The sequence below is a fragment of the Mus pahari genome, chromosome 1 (genome assembly GCF_900095145.1).
Source record: "Mus pahari chromosome 1, PAHARI_EIJ_v1.1, whole genome shotgun sequence".
Lineage (NCBI taxonomy): Eukaryota > Metazoa > Chordata > Mammalia > Rodentia > Muridae > Mus > Mus pahari.
Window position 1 is genome coordinate 55,122,439 of NC_034590.1, and position 17,042 is coordinate 55,139,480.

Sequence of the window (17,042 nt, forward strand, 5' to 3'; positions counted from 1 at the left end):
GCCTGCAGCTTCACCCAGAATGTATCCTTTGATGGAAACACATAAGTATTTTTTTTTATTGGTTGATGTTTCAATTAGGATAGTGGTAACTAGGGTGTAGGGCAAGAGGAGGGGGTGGTGATAGCTTCATGGCAGATGGTCCACTGAAGAAGCATGCCTGATCCTTTATCCTTCACACTGGTACCCTGGTGCAGCATGTGCTCTGACCTCAAGGGATGAACTCACTTGCAGATTTACTGCTTGGAAGTGGTACTTTGTTACAAAAGCAAACCTCCCCACCCTCTGACTTCCGTCCTCATTCTTGCTCACACTCTGTTCCATCTGCTACTTGATGAGCACGCTCCTCCACAACACAGGCTTCCTCCTCGGAGATATTCTACCCCACCATGAACCCAAGAACAACTGAACCAACTCTGAGATTAAAACTCCTGAATTCATGAACCCTAATAAACCTTTCTGGCGTTGAGTTGATTCTCTCGGGTATTTTGATACAGTCCTTGAAAGCTGACTAACACAGTGGGCTTTACAGGGTGATCCAGACTTGGTTCATGGCTAGTCCAGATGGAGGTGGCCATACAGCAGGAAGGAGTGGACTGGGTGCAGAGACTGGTAAAAGACTTGATGAGCTGTAACCTACACACAAAGGACGGTGTCACACACCAGAGGGGGAAACATAGCTGCTCCACTGACTTTTCCCAGTTTCCTCTTTTCTCCTTTTACCCAGGCAAACTTTTTACTAGCCAAATGGCATCATGCCAAAACCAATGAGATTCAAAATGCCAACTAATGAAGCCAACGTCTAAAGGAATAGTTCCAAATGTCTTCTAGCATTGGAAACAACTAGAAATCACAGGGAACTTGGGTGAGCATCAGCAAGTGGGCATGAATCATACCTGTGGGCTGTCCCTCCCCACTTCCTGCACATGGACCACCCTTGCCTCCCTCTGCCTCCTTCCATATACTCTGGGGACCTACCAGCTCCTTGGGAGTCCTAGAAACCTAAGCTTCCCTCACAGTGACTGCTCTCAGTACCCACAAGTGACTCTACTGTGGCAGGAAGAGACCAACAACCAGGGTATAGGGTTTCCTGCTTGCCAAGAAAGCTTAGGCCTCAAGCCACAAACTGGGCTGCTCTTAGGCAGAGGGGTGAAGGAACTGGTCTGCCCAGGGAGGCATTGATTCCACCCCCTGCACACACAGCACATGCCAGAAATGCAGACGGTTGAGCTGACTGCACGGCCCCTGAGTCACGCTGTATGAGTGGTGACTTTGCCTAACCAGTATTTTAAATGTGTATAGAAAAGCAGGATGTGCCACACTGTGGATCAAAGCATTGCACATCCTCTCAGGAGGGCAGCTGGAGGAGCAGGACCCCACACACATATCTGGCCTCCTGGCTGCTATCCTCCCAGACAGAGCACACCACTGGCTCTAGATTCCAGCCAGAGAATGCTGACAGAAAGTCTAGTGTAAGCCCACATGTTGGTTCAAGAAAGTTCGATGCCAACAGACTCTCCATCTTAAGGGTGGCCTTGTTGTGCCGATTCATACAGAGTTCTCTCCATAAATACTTAAAGGGTAGTTAGTCTGAACCAGTTTCCAGTCTCAACAAGGTCTGTGTCCCACAGAACCTTCCAAAAAGGACCAACTCCAAAGAGTATCAAGTGAGCAAATGGATTTTCAGGACTATGTGATGATCAGCTAAGGTCCAGCCAGAGAGGAAGGGAGAGAAAACTTGGAGATTGATTTTTTATCAAAAGCATTTGTGCACCAGGCTCCTCTCTCCCAGAGGTGTGTGTCATCTCGAGTGGATTACAACATGGGTATGCACATCTCTGGGCTTCCAGGGCTTGCTGGAGGAGGGCATGAATGGGGAACTGCAGGTGATCACTTGTTTAAACCTAAGGCCCTTGTGATGATGAACAGAAGGGATGGCCAGACCAAGAGTGATGGCCAAGAGTCAAGATGGGCCTCCCAGCAACCACTTTCCAGGGCAGAACTCTGAGGACTCCAAGCATTTAGCTGAAGTTGGTCTGCAAGCTCATATGGAGGCTTGTCAAGGTGGAAAGACAAAAGGATGCATTTTAGATTTTTTTTTTATCTTGATTTAACTTTTTAGATATTTGGACTGTGGAGGTCATTTGCATTCTAAGCTCAGGTCCTGCCCCCGTTAAAGGTAGGCCTGTCTCAGGCAGAAATGACCTCAGCAAGACACAGAAAGATAAGAAGAAATGAAGATGGTAGAGGAATAAATATAAACAACCATGCAAATGAGTACTGACTCACAGAGCAACAATCATGATATGCTTGGAAATCATAAACATGTGCAAAATAATTTTTGGCAGCAATAGAGAAGAGGATGTGAGTGTTGATGGAACTGGGTGTTCCACATTCTGAATAGTTTTGGGGTGCTCTAATGAAGTACTCGTTTAAATGAGATTATAATATTTGGATTATAATATTTATTTTACTGATAAAAGAATCAAAGATTATCTCCGAGTAGCAACTAATCCAAAAGAAAATGTAACAAATATATCAGTTTAAAAGACAAGAAGAAAGAAAACAGGTATAAAACATTTCAGACAACTAGAAACCAAAGGACAAGATAGTTAACATAGTTGTAAACCCCTGAAATGACACAAAATAGAAGTAAATGTAAGATAAAGAATTTGATATAAAAATAATTGTGTGCTGCTTGTCTAACCTATACCTTAAATGTATGAGCACAAGTTGAAGATAAAAGAGTAGGGGGGAAGATAAGCCATCCCAAAAACTCACAACTCTTTACCGTCCACCTCCTGAGTTCTGACATTAGGTGAATATGGCCTTCCCCAACAACCTTCTTTTCTTTGTAATGTATCTAGCCTGTGCTATTTTGTTACACAACACAAAGCTGAGCAGATGTTACGCTGGAAACTGTCTGTCTAGGCTATAATAGCCCTTCATAGAACTTTTCATTAAGAATACAGTGTGACCAGCTTGGAAGGAAGGGACAGGATTCATTATGCTCACACCTGCGGTCTCCACACAGATCCCCTGAGGGTACAGCGCCAAACTTGTTTCCTTAATTTTTTTTTTTAATCTTATCATTGTTTTACCTGCATGCATGTCTGTGCACTACATTCATGCCAGGTGCCCATAAAAGCTAGAAGAGAGGTTTGGATCCCCTCAAACTGAAGTTGCAGATGGTTGCAAGCTACCACGTATGTACTGGGAATCGAACCTGGGTCCTCTGGAAGATGAATAAGTGCTCTTAATCATTGAGACATCTCTCCAGACCCCAGATTTGTTTCTCTACTCCAGAGAATAGCTTAGAACATGTAAGAATCCAGTTATTATAGAGACTGGAAGCAAATATTGAAGGGGGAAGGACAAGAGAAAGGGAGTCAGGGAGGAAGGGAAGGAGGGAGTGCCCTCTTTCCTTGGCCTTGACATTCTGCTCAGAAAGCAGTTTTAAAAATACTCTTTGGGGCTAGAAATAAAGCTCAGTGGGTAGAATGCTTGTCTAGCATGAAGGAGGCCCTGCATTCCAGCCTCACCATTGCTTAAACTTGGTGTGGTATGTCACAGACGTGAAAGGCAGGAAAATAAAAAAAACCTCAAGATCATCTTTGCCCACATAACTGTGAAAGAATGAAAGACAGACAGACAGGCAGGCAGGCAGGCAGAGAGACAGACAGACAGGCACACAGGCACGCAAGCAGAGAGTAATTGAACTAAAAAAAATAATAATATTTCTATGGAAAAAGACTGCCAGTCTGAAGTATTCAGGAAATTCACTCACTTCTTCCTGTAAACATTCTAGGCCTAATGAGCTGAGGTCCTATTGGAAAGCTGGCCCCGGAGCAAGTGGCCACTGGGGCCTCAGCATTGCACAGGCTAGTCACACTCTCATGGCCATCCCTGCTGGCTGTGCACACCCGTAGACAGGAGTCAGCTCAGTCCTGGGTGTGACACACACAACCTTCCAATGACACTCTCCTCTTTTCCCTTAACTTTCAAGTTGTCTCTTTAAGCAACTTCCTCTTTTTTTGAGTTTCACATTAAGCATTTCTAGAGCAGGGGCTGACATCACAGGGTCTCTCCCAGATGTTGTTTTGAAATCAGTGTAAGCATGGTACTGCCGGAGGCTGAGAAGTCCATCTGGGCCAACTGAGTCATGCCAGAGAACAGGGCACTTCTGTTGAGGTGAAGGAGGGAGCCCCGAGCAGGGACTAGAGTGTCCCCACTGGAAGGCAAAGAAGGTGGCTGTGGGGTGCTTTGAGGAGCCTCAACAACCACAGCTGACTGAGACAGAAGCAGATACGTGCACCCAACCATTGAACCGAAGTCAGGGACTCCATGGTTGAATTAGGGGAGGATTGAAGAAGTCGAAGGGGAGGGTGACCCCATAGGAAGACCAGCAGTCTCAACTAACCCAGACTTCTGGGAGCTGCCAGAGACTGAGCCTCCAACTAGGCAGCATAGGGGTGCTGATCCGAGGCCCCCAGCACATAGATCACAGAGGAATGCCTGGTCTGGCTTTGTGGGCAAAGACACGCCTAATGAAGGAGAGACTTGAGGCTCCACGGAGGGAGTAGGCATGGGAGGGGGAGCATCCTCCCTCTCTGTATCTCTGTCCTTCTCTGTGTGTGTCTTTCTGTCTCTGTCTCTCTGTCACTCTCTGTGTCTCTCTCTGTGTCTCTCTCCCTGTCACTCTCTGTGTCACTCTCTCTCTCTCTCTCTCTCTGACTCTCTGTCTCTCTCTGTCTCTGTCTGTGTGTATGTGTGTATCTGTCTGTCTGTCTGTCTGTCTGCCTGTCTGTCTGTCCTGATATCCCACACATACTTTCCCTGAGCTGCTGCTCTGGCTAGGATATGCAGCTCGAGGTAACTCCTCATGTCTTCACACTCTGCTCTCTCCTATCGACAAGCCCTTCCAGCTTTGCCTGGACTATGGGAGTTCCTGCTCTGACTATTTTCTGCGACCCTGCCCCAACTCCCTCAGTTTAACCCACATAATTCCTGGCCTGGGTTATCGCCACAGCCTCCCAAGAAGACCCCCCTTACTGTTAGCCAGGTTCCAGGGAGTTCCTGTTAAAACAACCCAGTCATGTCTCTTCCCCGCCTCCACTACTACAGTCATGCCCCGGAGCTTCGCCACAACCGTGCCTAGGACCCCGGCTGCTGCCGTAACTTCACATCCTAATACTTTTCCCTTTCTCTCTGTCTACCGTGTTCTAGACTTTTGTATATTCACAACATACTTTTTTTTCAGGCAAAATGTTGTGTGTCCCAGGCTGAAGCTAAACTTACTATGTAGCCCAGGTTTGTCCTGAACTTGCTCTACCCTCCTGAATCAGCTTCCTGTATTCTCCTGACATATTCTTTTCTTCTTTATTGCATGTGCTGCCCCTCTGCCTGTGATGCCCTTCCTACAATGGTCATATGACCCACTCTCCGATGTTATTGAGATTCTTCATCAAGAAACTGGTTGGTAGAGAAGGCTTTGAGATCCCAAATGGCACCATACAGGATATGTGTATGCAGGATAGGTAGGTTTTGACCTGCCTACCCTATGCCAAAGGATGCCTGTGTGTTGATGAAAGCTATTGCAGATGCCATTTTTCACCAGGGACCTAGGCTCAGTCTGTCTTTGACTGACACCATCTCTTACCAAATATCTCAGAGAAGAGTGTCGACCATACCTGATTCACTATCAAGCCCTTTGACGTGAGCCCTGGGCAGCACTGCCTCAATTTTTCCTTACTGCTGTGTACAATGAGAACTCTGTTCTTCTGACTTTTGCTTAAATGGATTCAAAGCCTAATTCACAGCACCAGAAAGCAACTGTAAGCCCTGTCAGACACAGACCCTGGCCATACCTTCATGAAGAACATCTTCCTGCAGTGCTTGCCTCGAACGCCCCCAGCTGCTTGGAGGTGAGCAGCATCCGAGGCCAGTGCGAGGTCTGGGATGTTGCTGAGCCCAGCCTCGGATGTGTCTGCCAGCTGCATGGAGGAGTGAAAGAAACCCTCTTTGCCCTGGCACAGTGAAGTCTCAAAAGGGTCGGGGTACTTCTCATCGGGGCTGGAGCCGTCATCACTGGTCTTGGCGTTACAGAGGATCAGGGAACGGGAGATGGAGCGAAACTTCGTGGATTTCCGGCTCTTTCCAGAGTGGCCGTGGGGCTCCATCCTCAGAGAGGAAGCGAGGCCACGCTTCTTCCTCTCCTGTTCTCCAGGCCTTGGCCGGTGAGTGGCAGATGAACTGGGCTTAGCTGCCACTGCATGAGTCCCTGGAGGAAAGAAGAAATGGGAAGTAGTGTGACTTGCCGCCAGCTCAAGTCCAGGAACTGAACTCCAGTGCCCGTGAAGCAGGGCAAATGAGTCCCGGCACCCAGCTCCTCTGCAGGGCAGATGGAGCTTAGATTACTCAACGGGTTAACACCCTTTCCAAGTCCAGGCTCATAGAGACCAAGCCTAAACTCTTTATTCTAGCCTACATCCTAAAGACAGGGGAACTAAGGAACAGAGAAAAGAAATTTAAATCCATGGTGCTAGTTAGTGGGCTAAGACTCAGAATCATGGGAAAGGCTTAGGGGACTGTGGCTTTGTGCGGCTTTTAAACTTGGAAGCTAATCTTTAAATGAAACTCTAGTCTGTAGATCATAGCAAGGAGGAGGTCAAGGAGGACGGAGCCCACTACCCTGATCCCCGTGTCCTCCTTAGTATCTCCTGCAGTGTCTCCAAAAGAACTCAAGAGCCCAGTGACCCAGTTTGTCGTGACTGGGCTGAGTACAGAAGGTTCACCACACAGCTAGCTCTTGACAAACACACATGCCCTTCCTCAGGCCCTAAGTCACACCAGTGTACCACGTAGGGTTGTGAGCACCTACTCTTGTCAGCCACTCCCCTGGTTTATTCTCCCAGCCTCGGAACCCTAAACTAGCTCCCCCATCAGGCACACAGCCCAACACAGTTTTGCCAAGAGTCACCTCTCACGATCCAGCGTCCAAGAGATAGGTGGCAAAGCGGCCTCATGCTGTAGCCAGACAAGTTCTGACTTGGGTCCAAGCCACAAAATAAAGCCTGTTGCCAGGACAACAAACTGTGGGATGCTCTTGGCGATTCACCCTGCTGCTAGTGCGCACACAGCATGGAGTCAGGCGATGTGCAGAGCTTCCAACATTTTGTGACATAGACATCTTCACATGTTCCCCAAAGAGAATGCCTTCTTAGGATACTGCCTGAAACACCTGGCAAACACACACACACACACACACACACACACACACACACACACACACTAAATGTTAAAAACAACAAGCAAACAAAAAGCACCATTGCATCTTGGGTAGACAAAATGAGATGTCAAAGTGAACGCAGGTACTTGCCACCAAGTCTAATGACCTTGGTCTGGTTCCTGGAACCCACATAGTAGAAGGCTAATGATTCCAATTTGTCCTCTGACCTTGAAGCTCCACCATCTACTCTGATGCATGTGTTCATAACCATACATGTGCACACTAAATAAACAAATATTATTCAAAATTTTTAACTCAGTGTTGTCCATCTCATGAGGAACCCCTTGCCAATATCCCAAAGTCCTTTACTCTTTGCCAGTCTAGTTCACAAGATAGAATCCCACCCATAATGGACTGGCTCTGTCGTGACAGCTGTGCTTGGTGACAGGTTTCTGAGCCCTGAAGGCCACACTCATTCTTGAGCAGATTGGTACAAGGAAACCTTCGTGGCCACCAGCTGGGCTCCAGTACTGGCCAACAAATGTGCTGTGTTTCTATAATTACCTCTGTCATGCACTCAGTGACTTCAAAATCCCACTACTGGAGTGTGCCAGGAAGTGTTCTCATTGCTCTACCACTTAGTCCTCATAAGCCCTGTGGGCTCTGACCGTGTCTTCTTGTCCCAGGAAGATGACCAAAGCCCAGGGCAGTGACCACCACGAAACTCTGCAGTGTGGCTAGATCCTGAGCTTCCAAGCTGATGCTCCACAGCCCTGAGGATTGCCATGCTCACCTTTGCTCAGTGACTCTTGCTGCGTAGAGATTCACACACCAATCCTCCTCTGTCCTAAAACCATGTGGTAGTCCAGGCACAGTGGCACCTGTAACCCCAGCATCTGGGAGGTAGAGGCAGGAGCATCAGAAGGTCAAGAACAACCTCAGCTAGATAGTGAGTTCAAGGTCACCCTGGGACAGACAAGAACCTATCTTGAAAAACAAATAAATCTGGGTCCTTAGTCTATTCTTGTAGCTGTCCTTCCTGTCACCCCATCCTGGTACTCTTGAATAAATGCTCTGCTCTGTGCTTTCTCTCCTTAGCTCACCACTGCTTCCAGATCCGGCACCGAATTTTGCTTCCTTCCCCTAGAGCCATGGAAACTCCCTTATCAGTTCCACATTCAATGTGTTCTCAGCCTCAAATGTGAAGCTGGAACTAGCTTTGTCTTGAGCAGATTGCTCTGTGCCTGCCCCTGGTCTTTGCGTCCTCATTTTCTTTTTCTTCCTGTCACTTGTTTCTCTTTCAGATATCCCCTTTCAAATCCAAACCATCACAGCTGCCCTCCGGCTGCTTTCTCCAGCACAGGAGGTCCTCAACTCCCTGTCCTTTCAAATCCCCAGAACCGGAAGCTTTGTGACAATATCACTGTAGATCATAACTTAGGTTGAACCTCCTTCCTTTCAGATCAAACTCAGTGGGACAGGCATGGGGTGTGTGGGGGATGTGTGGTATGGAGGGTGTTTTGAGTATATGGGTGTGTGTGTGTGTGTGTGTGTGTGTGTGTGTGTGTGTGTGTGCCAGAACTTGTACATTAGCCATTTGAAAGTTTGAAAACGAATAAGTTTTATGTTAAAATCCTTCTCGGAGTTTCTGAAACCAGACAATGAAGAGCTAAGGATGAGTTGCTGAGCACCACTGTGTGGAGAGTAAAATTGACATGGTAGGTTCAGACGTCAAGCAGACGGGATGAGAAGTGGAGAAAAGCACAAGGAACAGAAGGACAGGGGGAATGTGAGCAGAACCATGCCTAGATGCTGTCACACAGCAGCTGGATCCAGCCATGCCTGACGCTATGATGTTCGTTCCATTAAGCAAATCAACACATTCAGGTTTAGGCTTTAAAAAGTAGCTTCCAGGAATCAAAGTCCTTTGGTCTACTACTAGTAGTCTAAGTCCTGAAAAACAATGATTTCCAGGAGATAGTGTGTTTTCTAGGCTACTTCCACCCAGCCAACGCTTGCCCTCCCCTCCATCCATTCTCACTCATAACAGCTGGATCTGAATGTCTTGATCTACCGATTTCCATAGACCTTCCGATTATACATCCCATTCCCTTTCTCCCCCATGTCCTCTCTTCACCTACAAGTTCCCCAACCATGACCAGTCACTCACTAGGCATCTTCTAGAGCAAAGAAGCTATGGGGTCCTTTGAGGTTGAGGTGCAAAGCCATAGGCTCCCTTGGCTGGGGACACTGGCTGCATGAAGGACTTAGACCAGATGAGGCTCAGATTTCTTGGTGGAGACTGCTCACCCCATGAGTGTGTCCAGTGAGTCCTGTCAGCTATAAAAAGCAAGCCCTTCTACAAGAAGTGGTCATTTCTGAGGCTGGGCTCTCCTGAGAGATGACATAGACCATGGAGTGGGAAGGAGAAGGCAGAGAGAGGTCAAGGCATTCACCCTCCATCTGAGAGCAGAGACTGCTCTAAGCAAGCCTCATTAGCCCAGAAAACATGAATGGGAAAGGAATGCAAGGGCTGAGGTGGAGAGTCCAGAGCCTCACTTCTGTGGAAAGGGACTTCCCTCTAGGCCTAGCACCAAGAGGGACAGAGAGGGGAGAAGGAATAATTGAAAACACAGCATGGCAGTCACCTGGTGATTGTGCTCAGGACATTAGAACTGGCTATTGCTCTCTCGTGCAACCAAATGACAGTAGTGCTGGGAGCCAGCTGTACCGCACACCCCCTCCTCAGCCCTCTCTGAAAGTTCAAACCAATAGCTTTTCTTGTATCTGGTCCCCAGCCCCAGGATTCCTTGCCAGTGTCTTACAAGTTTCCTATGTCCCTGGTGGGCTCTGCATAAGACTTTCCTGAAGTTCCCTACATACAGAAGAACTTCACTATGGAAATCTTCAGGGAACCTCCTGCCTTTCTAGCCCAGAGAAGGCCAAAGGACTAGAAAAACCACTCTCCCAAGTCCCAGCGGTGTTCCTCCAAACACCTGAATAGGATTGGTTCTCTCTGCCAGAGCACAAAGATGCTACATAGCATCACCTTTCCTGTCATGCAGGAGATGTCCTGGAAAAAAGGAATGGGGACCACTGACCTCATAGTTGCTTGTAACACCTGACCACAGCCGAGCTGTCCTTTACATAGAGTGCAGTGCCAAGGGCTACCGAGCAGTGACACTTGCTTCCGTTAGAGGCCCTGAAGAAAATTCTAGACTTCAGGCTAGGCAGCAAGGTCTGTGAGTCTTCCTTCCCTCTCTTCTGTATTCCCTCACTTCCTCTCTCTTCTTTCCTCTCTTTCTTCCCCAGTCCCCATTTCCTGTTTCCCTGCTCTCTGCTTCCTTCCCCTGTCCCTTGTTCTTTCTGTCATCTCCCTCCTTCCCTTCCTCATCTGCATGCGGCCAGTGTGTCCGGCAAATCCCTCACTAGAGCTGCAGCCTCACACTTGGGCCTGGGTGAAACATCATTCGTTTGCTGACTGCAGAACTGGAGAGGATTGTAAATCACCATGTGGTGAAAGGGGAACCCTTTGATAAATGTGTTTGGAGTTTCTGCGTTCTCCCACAGTGTCCTATTTCAAAGGCAGTTTTGAAGTCTGGCCGTTCCAGCCCAGGGGGTATATTTTTGGGGTCTTGAACTGAAAAGTGATTCAGAAATAAGAAATGAAGGGAAGAGGTGAGTGTCCCTTCTCCACCCCAGAGAAGATCTTTAATATAATTAAGGAGCCCACAGCTGAGTTTGACCCTCTGTGTCTATATATATACTGTACACAAGACTAGGAAGACATAGAGCATCTCTGGGCTTTAGAATCCCCGCTAGTCAAGCAGACAGTGTTGGATTACTACACATATCATTTCTTCCTCTACTCTACTCCATCTCTGAGGAGAGCAACTGTACTCACTAAGGCTTGGCACATCGCAGGAGCATTGCATATGGACCAATAGCTGAAAAGCATCTCAGAGACCCTTCCCACTGACACCTGCACCAACACAGGAATACTGTCCCACTTGGGACCACAGACTGAAGGACTCCAGTGATAAGACATCAGAGTGAAAAGAAGCCACATGAGCTGACGTCTGAGCTTAAGAGCTATCTAGAAAGACTCTGGAAAGTATCTTAGAGCCCAGGGTGAATATTTTCTATCTCAGAAAGGTGCTGAACTTTTGGCATCCTGGGAAGTGGGCCTAAATCTATGGCACAGGCAGAACTGGGGCATCTTTGGATAACTCAACACCACTTAAGTCCAAAGGCACAGGGCCAGGCGGGGCAGTGATTCCTCTTGAGTAAGCAATACCAACATGGCACAAGTAAAATATGTAATTCACCTTAAGAAAAATCTAGAAAAACTCTAGCAAACATATTTCTCCACTGTTACTCTGGAGGGGCTACCTCAGGCACAGCTCTTATGACTCCCCCACTTCCAGGCACCAGGCAGAATCACTTGAGTGAATATCTACATAAAGCCACAGCAAACTTGTAGTTTTAGCAATGACAAGAGGTTATCTGACTAGAGCATCCAAGGTTGGACCCTGGAACTAACCTTATCTGAATAGTGGGCCTGACACTCCTCCCCGCAGGATTAAGCAATGCGATTCTTATATGGCTTAGTTACCCATGAAATGCAGATAACTATGCTAAAGCACTGGGAGATCTGAGGGGAATAATTCAGACTAGGACTCAAACTCGTCTGTTTGTTAAGTTTATGGATGTACACACATTCGCAATAAGATAAGCAAGAGCCTAGCCAAGGATGACCTACCTTGCTTGGTTATCTGAATTAATAAGAAAGAGAGGGAGGGCTAGACACAGTGACACACACCTTTAATCAGGCAAAGGCAGGCTTATCTCTGTGAGCTTGAAGCCAGTCTGCTCTCTGTCCCATGCCATCCAGAGCTACAGAGAGACCTTGTCTCAAAAGAAAGGAGGAAGGAAACTAAGAAAGAAGCAAAGATAGTAGAAAGAAAAAAGAGGGAAAATGAGAAAAATGTAAATAACTGTGAACAGCCTAAAGGTGCCCCAGTGGGAGACTGTGTTAAATAGGTAATGGCACATTCTGCAGGATGCTACACAGCCAACAATAGGAATGAAACTGATCTACATGTGTAGATATGGTGGGATGTTGGAAAGTCACCAAAAACATACCTTTAAGGATAAACTGAAAGCTAGTAATCACTTTAGGGAGGTAAAGAAACCTTTCATGTCTACATAATCATTTTCTGTGTTTGGTTCTTTTTAATATCAACCACAACTCCATTACAGTTAGAAAAATAAAGTTGTGTTTTAGGAGACAAAAATATAATGCCACGTCTAATTTTAAATCATGTGGTACTGACCTGGAGGTTTTATCCCCACTGTCTAGCTTTTATGGTGCTAGAAGTTGCTATGCAGTCTTCCAAAGAGGAAAGTAGTCAATATTGCCCATCTGTGAACCCTGTTAGGTACAATAATCCCAGCAAGACACGCCCCTCTGCTGCAATAGTGATTATTTGAGTAAACAAACATTTTCTCGTTGGAGCTAAGTCCCCCTCCAAAAGATGAAACCCATATCTGGCAATATTATCAGGACCAAAACCTGTGGCTAGACAGGTCACAGGCCCAACGGGAGAACTTACATTATTATTCTGCTAAATGGACATAGTATTAAACCAACTCTCAGTGACTTATCATTATGCCCATAGATCGTTGCGACTGTCAGTCCTTGTTAGAGAAGCTTCCTCCTGCAGTGGACAGGGATTACCACAGAGTCTCCCAACTGTTCAATGTGCAGAGAATAAAAGATGGGAGCGTTCCAGCCTCCCTCACACTGATATCACTCCCTTTCCACAAAGCTCAGAGATCATTGTGCAAAGTGTATAGAAAGATTGTAAAGGCCAAAAGAAGTAGATGTCAACAAAAGAGTGATTACCAGATATGCTTTGGCAGTTGTACAGGCTCAAACCACACAAAAATCCCAGCATGGACGGGGAATGTGGGCAGGAACTCCCACTTCCACTTGAGAAGCTATTGATGGCTGCTGGGAGAAGAAAGCCAGTTTACTTTAAGAATCTGACCACTGGTAGGTCAACTACACTCCAAGGTATGGCCTCGTACTCAAGTGACTTGGGCAACACAAATGGAACTCGATCAGCTTTTTTAAAAAAGACTCAAAGTAAGTGGGTAAGAAGGTAGGGATAGATCTGGGAGGAAATGGGGAATATGCAGAGTGAGTGGGATCAAAATATATTACAGAGAAAAGTCTCGAGGAACTGAAGAATTATTATTGAAAACACTTTTGCAATGCTTAGAACATTTATCAAAGTAAAGAATTGTTGGAACTAAGCTGACTAGAAGACACAGTAAGTACTCCAGCTTCTGAAATATAGCTGTGTGTGTCATGGAGTGGCAACATGCTTTGCTCAAGAGTACTGAAGCCTTATGTGACTTGGTTTTGTTACCTGTCAAATAGGCATAATAACCGTGGCTACTTCTCATAAAGTTTGTGATAACAAATGGAAGGATGGAAGTTTGATCTCAGCCCTCCCTGTGTTAGTTGGTTATTGTCACTATGCTGGCCATCTTTGTCACTATTACTTAAAGCTAAGCCTCCTCTGAAGCCTTCTTTGTTCACAATCTTTTGTTGTTATGTAACTAGTTAGTTCATTTGTTTGTTTTATTTATTTTGCACATGTTTTATTTTGTACATATTTATTATGTAGAGAGACACGTAGAACCTAAGCAGTTGCTGAGACACAGCCATAGCTCTCCTACTGACTCAGAAGGTCATCAATTGAAGCTTTGATCTCCAGTTTAAACTCTGTTCTTTACAAGAATATCATGGTTCTTGTCAACTAATATTCAATTTTACGTCTTTTAGTTTCTTGATTTTTTTTTATTAGAAAATCCCAGCTTAATTGTTTTGTAGCCACAGGGATGTGTCTTGGACACTATTTGTTGGCATGTGTTGAGGCCGACTTTGTAAGATGGCGTATGAGATAAGTAAGCATTATAAGTACTCCTTGAGCTATCCCATGTGCACAGAGAGGCTGACAGCTCGTGTGTCCCCTCCCACCTCATACACACATACTTCATTATCTCCTTTTGACACTTTTCAGTGTTGGAAAAATGTTGCCCAGCTATCACCTGTGCGGTAAATATGACAGTCCCCTGCCTCCTTCAGCAACTGCCATGACCATTCCTGGACTTGTGTGGTTTGGCTAGAAGTAGCAACAGCCACCCTTGAGGGATGAGGAACAAAAGAAGATGGACAGACATGTGAGACTGGACCAGCCAACTCCCTCTGACCCTTGCTGTGGCTGGAGGATATATTCATCCAGTTAGGAGAGCAAAAGGTAAGAAAAAGAGAGGAGCCCTCATGGTTGACTGAGCCAAGAGTCCTTACCTTGGACAGCTGGGAGATAGTCACTGTGTCCAAAGAGAAGTTAGACATACTCCAGGCAAGAAGGCCACACACATACACCCTTCTCTGCCCCACTGAGGCCCTAGAATACTAATTTTTGGGTTTTTATGATCTGATTCAAAGTTTGAGGTTACATTTTATATCATGGTACACACCATTAACCACACATAGGATACACAGATAAGTAAATGTTTATGAATTCATAAACATATATAACTAAAACAAGACAGCATCACATAATACCATTATTATGTTATAAATAAAAACACTAGAAAGTTCGTAGAATATATGACTGGGAGAGAGAAGCCGCAGGGGTAAAGCACTTGCCTTTTAAGGATAAGGAGCATGGAGAGTTTCAAACCTTAGCACCCACACGAATGCACAGTGGGTGTGGTAGCCTACTTATAATCTCAGCACTTGGGAAGCTGAGCCAAGGCTTCCCCAGAGCAAACCAGCTAACTGTACTAGTCAATCAGACGATCGGTGGAAGAGCCTGCCTCAGTGACCAATTGAGGAAGGTAACCCACACCAACTTCGGACTTTCACATGCACAAGCACACACATACATAGACACCCACTCACACATGTGCCCTTACATGTGAACGCACACATTTGCACACATTCTATACACATATACAAGCAAAAAGATCGATTTTGTGAAGAGCCTTATACATTTGTGAATCCTATTCATTTTATATGTAAAAGGGAATTTCTCATTAACTGTATTGATTTCCAGTCTACTTAAGAGTCATGTTGGAAACCAGGAGCCTGAAGCTTCCTTTGATGTTTCCAGCCAAGTCCTGTGGTATATGGCTTAGAATTCTCATTTCCCTAGATTTCCTGAATCTCTCTCCATGTGCCCTTGGATCTCACAACAGTAGCTGATCCTGGTTGTGACAGACCTTTTTCTGTCACTTTTGGGGGCTAAGTTCCCTGCTGGTCTTTTTCCTATGCTGAGGGAAGAGTGAGGAAAGGGCTCAGAGTTACTCACAGTTAGCCCGGCCAGGTACGAGATGCCATGAGCAGAGGGGACGGGATGCTGTTCCCTGGCATCCCAGCAGCGGGGTGCGCCTGTAGATGTGCCAAAGAGCATATTGGTGGTGACCTCCTCCAGCTGGCAGAGCAGGGCAGCCACATCCTAGCTGCTGCACCTGTCCATTACAGATGCACTTCTGCTCCCACGGTGCAAGACCCATGAAGATCCCTATTCTGCATGGATCCTGACATCTGGGTCACAGTGCAGGGAGCTAGTAGTCTAGGAGCTGCTTCTGTGGCATCTAATTCTCTCTCCCAGGGACGAGTGTCACAGGCACCACAGCTCCTGGTTCTCTGCCTTCCTTTCCCCAGGCGCCGTGCTCACGCACAAGCTGCGCTCAGCAACCCCATCTGCTCCGTGCTCTTTCGGGCAGGGACCTCTTCATGTTTCTGGCAGACACCAGGCAACCTTGTCTAATTACAAGACTGACACGGATGGGCCCTCATTTCAACAGAGATCTGAAAGAACTTGGAGTCCTTTGCTGAGTCGAAGCTGCCTCCCAGACAGAAACATGGGACTCTTACAGCCCTTTGTTTATTTTCACTGTCTTGGATTTTTGTTCCCCACGTATGGGGCTGTGCGGCTGCTGAGAGAGAGCTGTGTTTAAGATGAAGAACATCATCTCACATATGGAAATGTATTGCCAGTCTCAATGGGCAGTGCAGACACAAACAATTCCCTCTCCTGATAAAATGTGTGTGTGTGTGTGTGTGTGTGTGTGTGTGTGTGTGTGTGTGCTCAAGAGCTAACAACATGAGTATACTTGCCTGTGCATATGCTTATGGAGGTAAGAGGCCAACCCTGGCTGGCTTTCTTCTGTGGCTAGCCACCTTATTTGTTTAAGACATGATCTCTCACTGAAACTGAATCTTGCTGTTTCACTTAGGTTGGCTGGCCAGCCCGCCCCAGGATCTCTGTCTCTACTGCCCAGGACTAAGCGTATAGACGTAAGAAGTAGAACCCACTTTTACATGAATACTGAGGATCTGAAATCAGGTTCTTGTGCTTGGAGGACACGCACTTTAGCCACTAGGACATCTCTCTAATCCCTATAATTACTGTTGGTGTGCCCCAGTCCACACAACAATCGGTTTCTGCCATTCACTGGGATTCAGGCTCCTGGACCATATGGGATAAAGCACGGTCCTCCACAGCCTACTGGGGGCTACAGACACAGACAGACACTTTCCTAGTGTAGGAACTTTTCCAGCAGAGACTTGAGTTCAGTGCCTTGGCTGAAGCACCTCTTTGAAGCATCTCACCAAGGACCTACCCATGAGCAGAGACTTGGAAGGGGCCACAGGTAGCATGACCCTTCTGAATTTGATTTAGACAAACCTATTGGTGGCTGTGGAGCCTAGGGGTGTGGAAGAGAGGACAGA

At 46.6% G+C, this 17,042-nt stretch overlaps 1 protein-coding gene across 2 annotated transcripts in view; it reads right to left on the bottom strand.

The window, feature by feature from the left end:
• Window positions 1-15,820, bottom strand: part of Il16 (interleukin 16) — an 84,536-nt gene extending 68,716 nt beyond the window's left edge. The window contains exons 1-2 of one of the 2 annotated variants that reach the window (XM_029533043.1): window positions 15,616-15,820; window positions 5,865-6,277 (exon numbers count right to left, since the gene is read on the bottom strand). In XM_029533043.1, coding sequence (XP_029388903.1) covers window positions 5,865-6,277; window positions 15,616-15,820 — 618 coding nt within the window. Of the gene's footprint in view, window positions 1-5,864; window positions 6,278-15,615 lie in introns of those variants that run through there. The other variant, XM_021212404.2, reaches the window with a different exon arrangement.
• Between the last annotated feature and the right edge of the window lie 1,222 nt (window positions 15,821-17,042).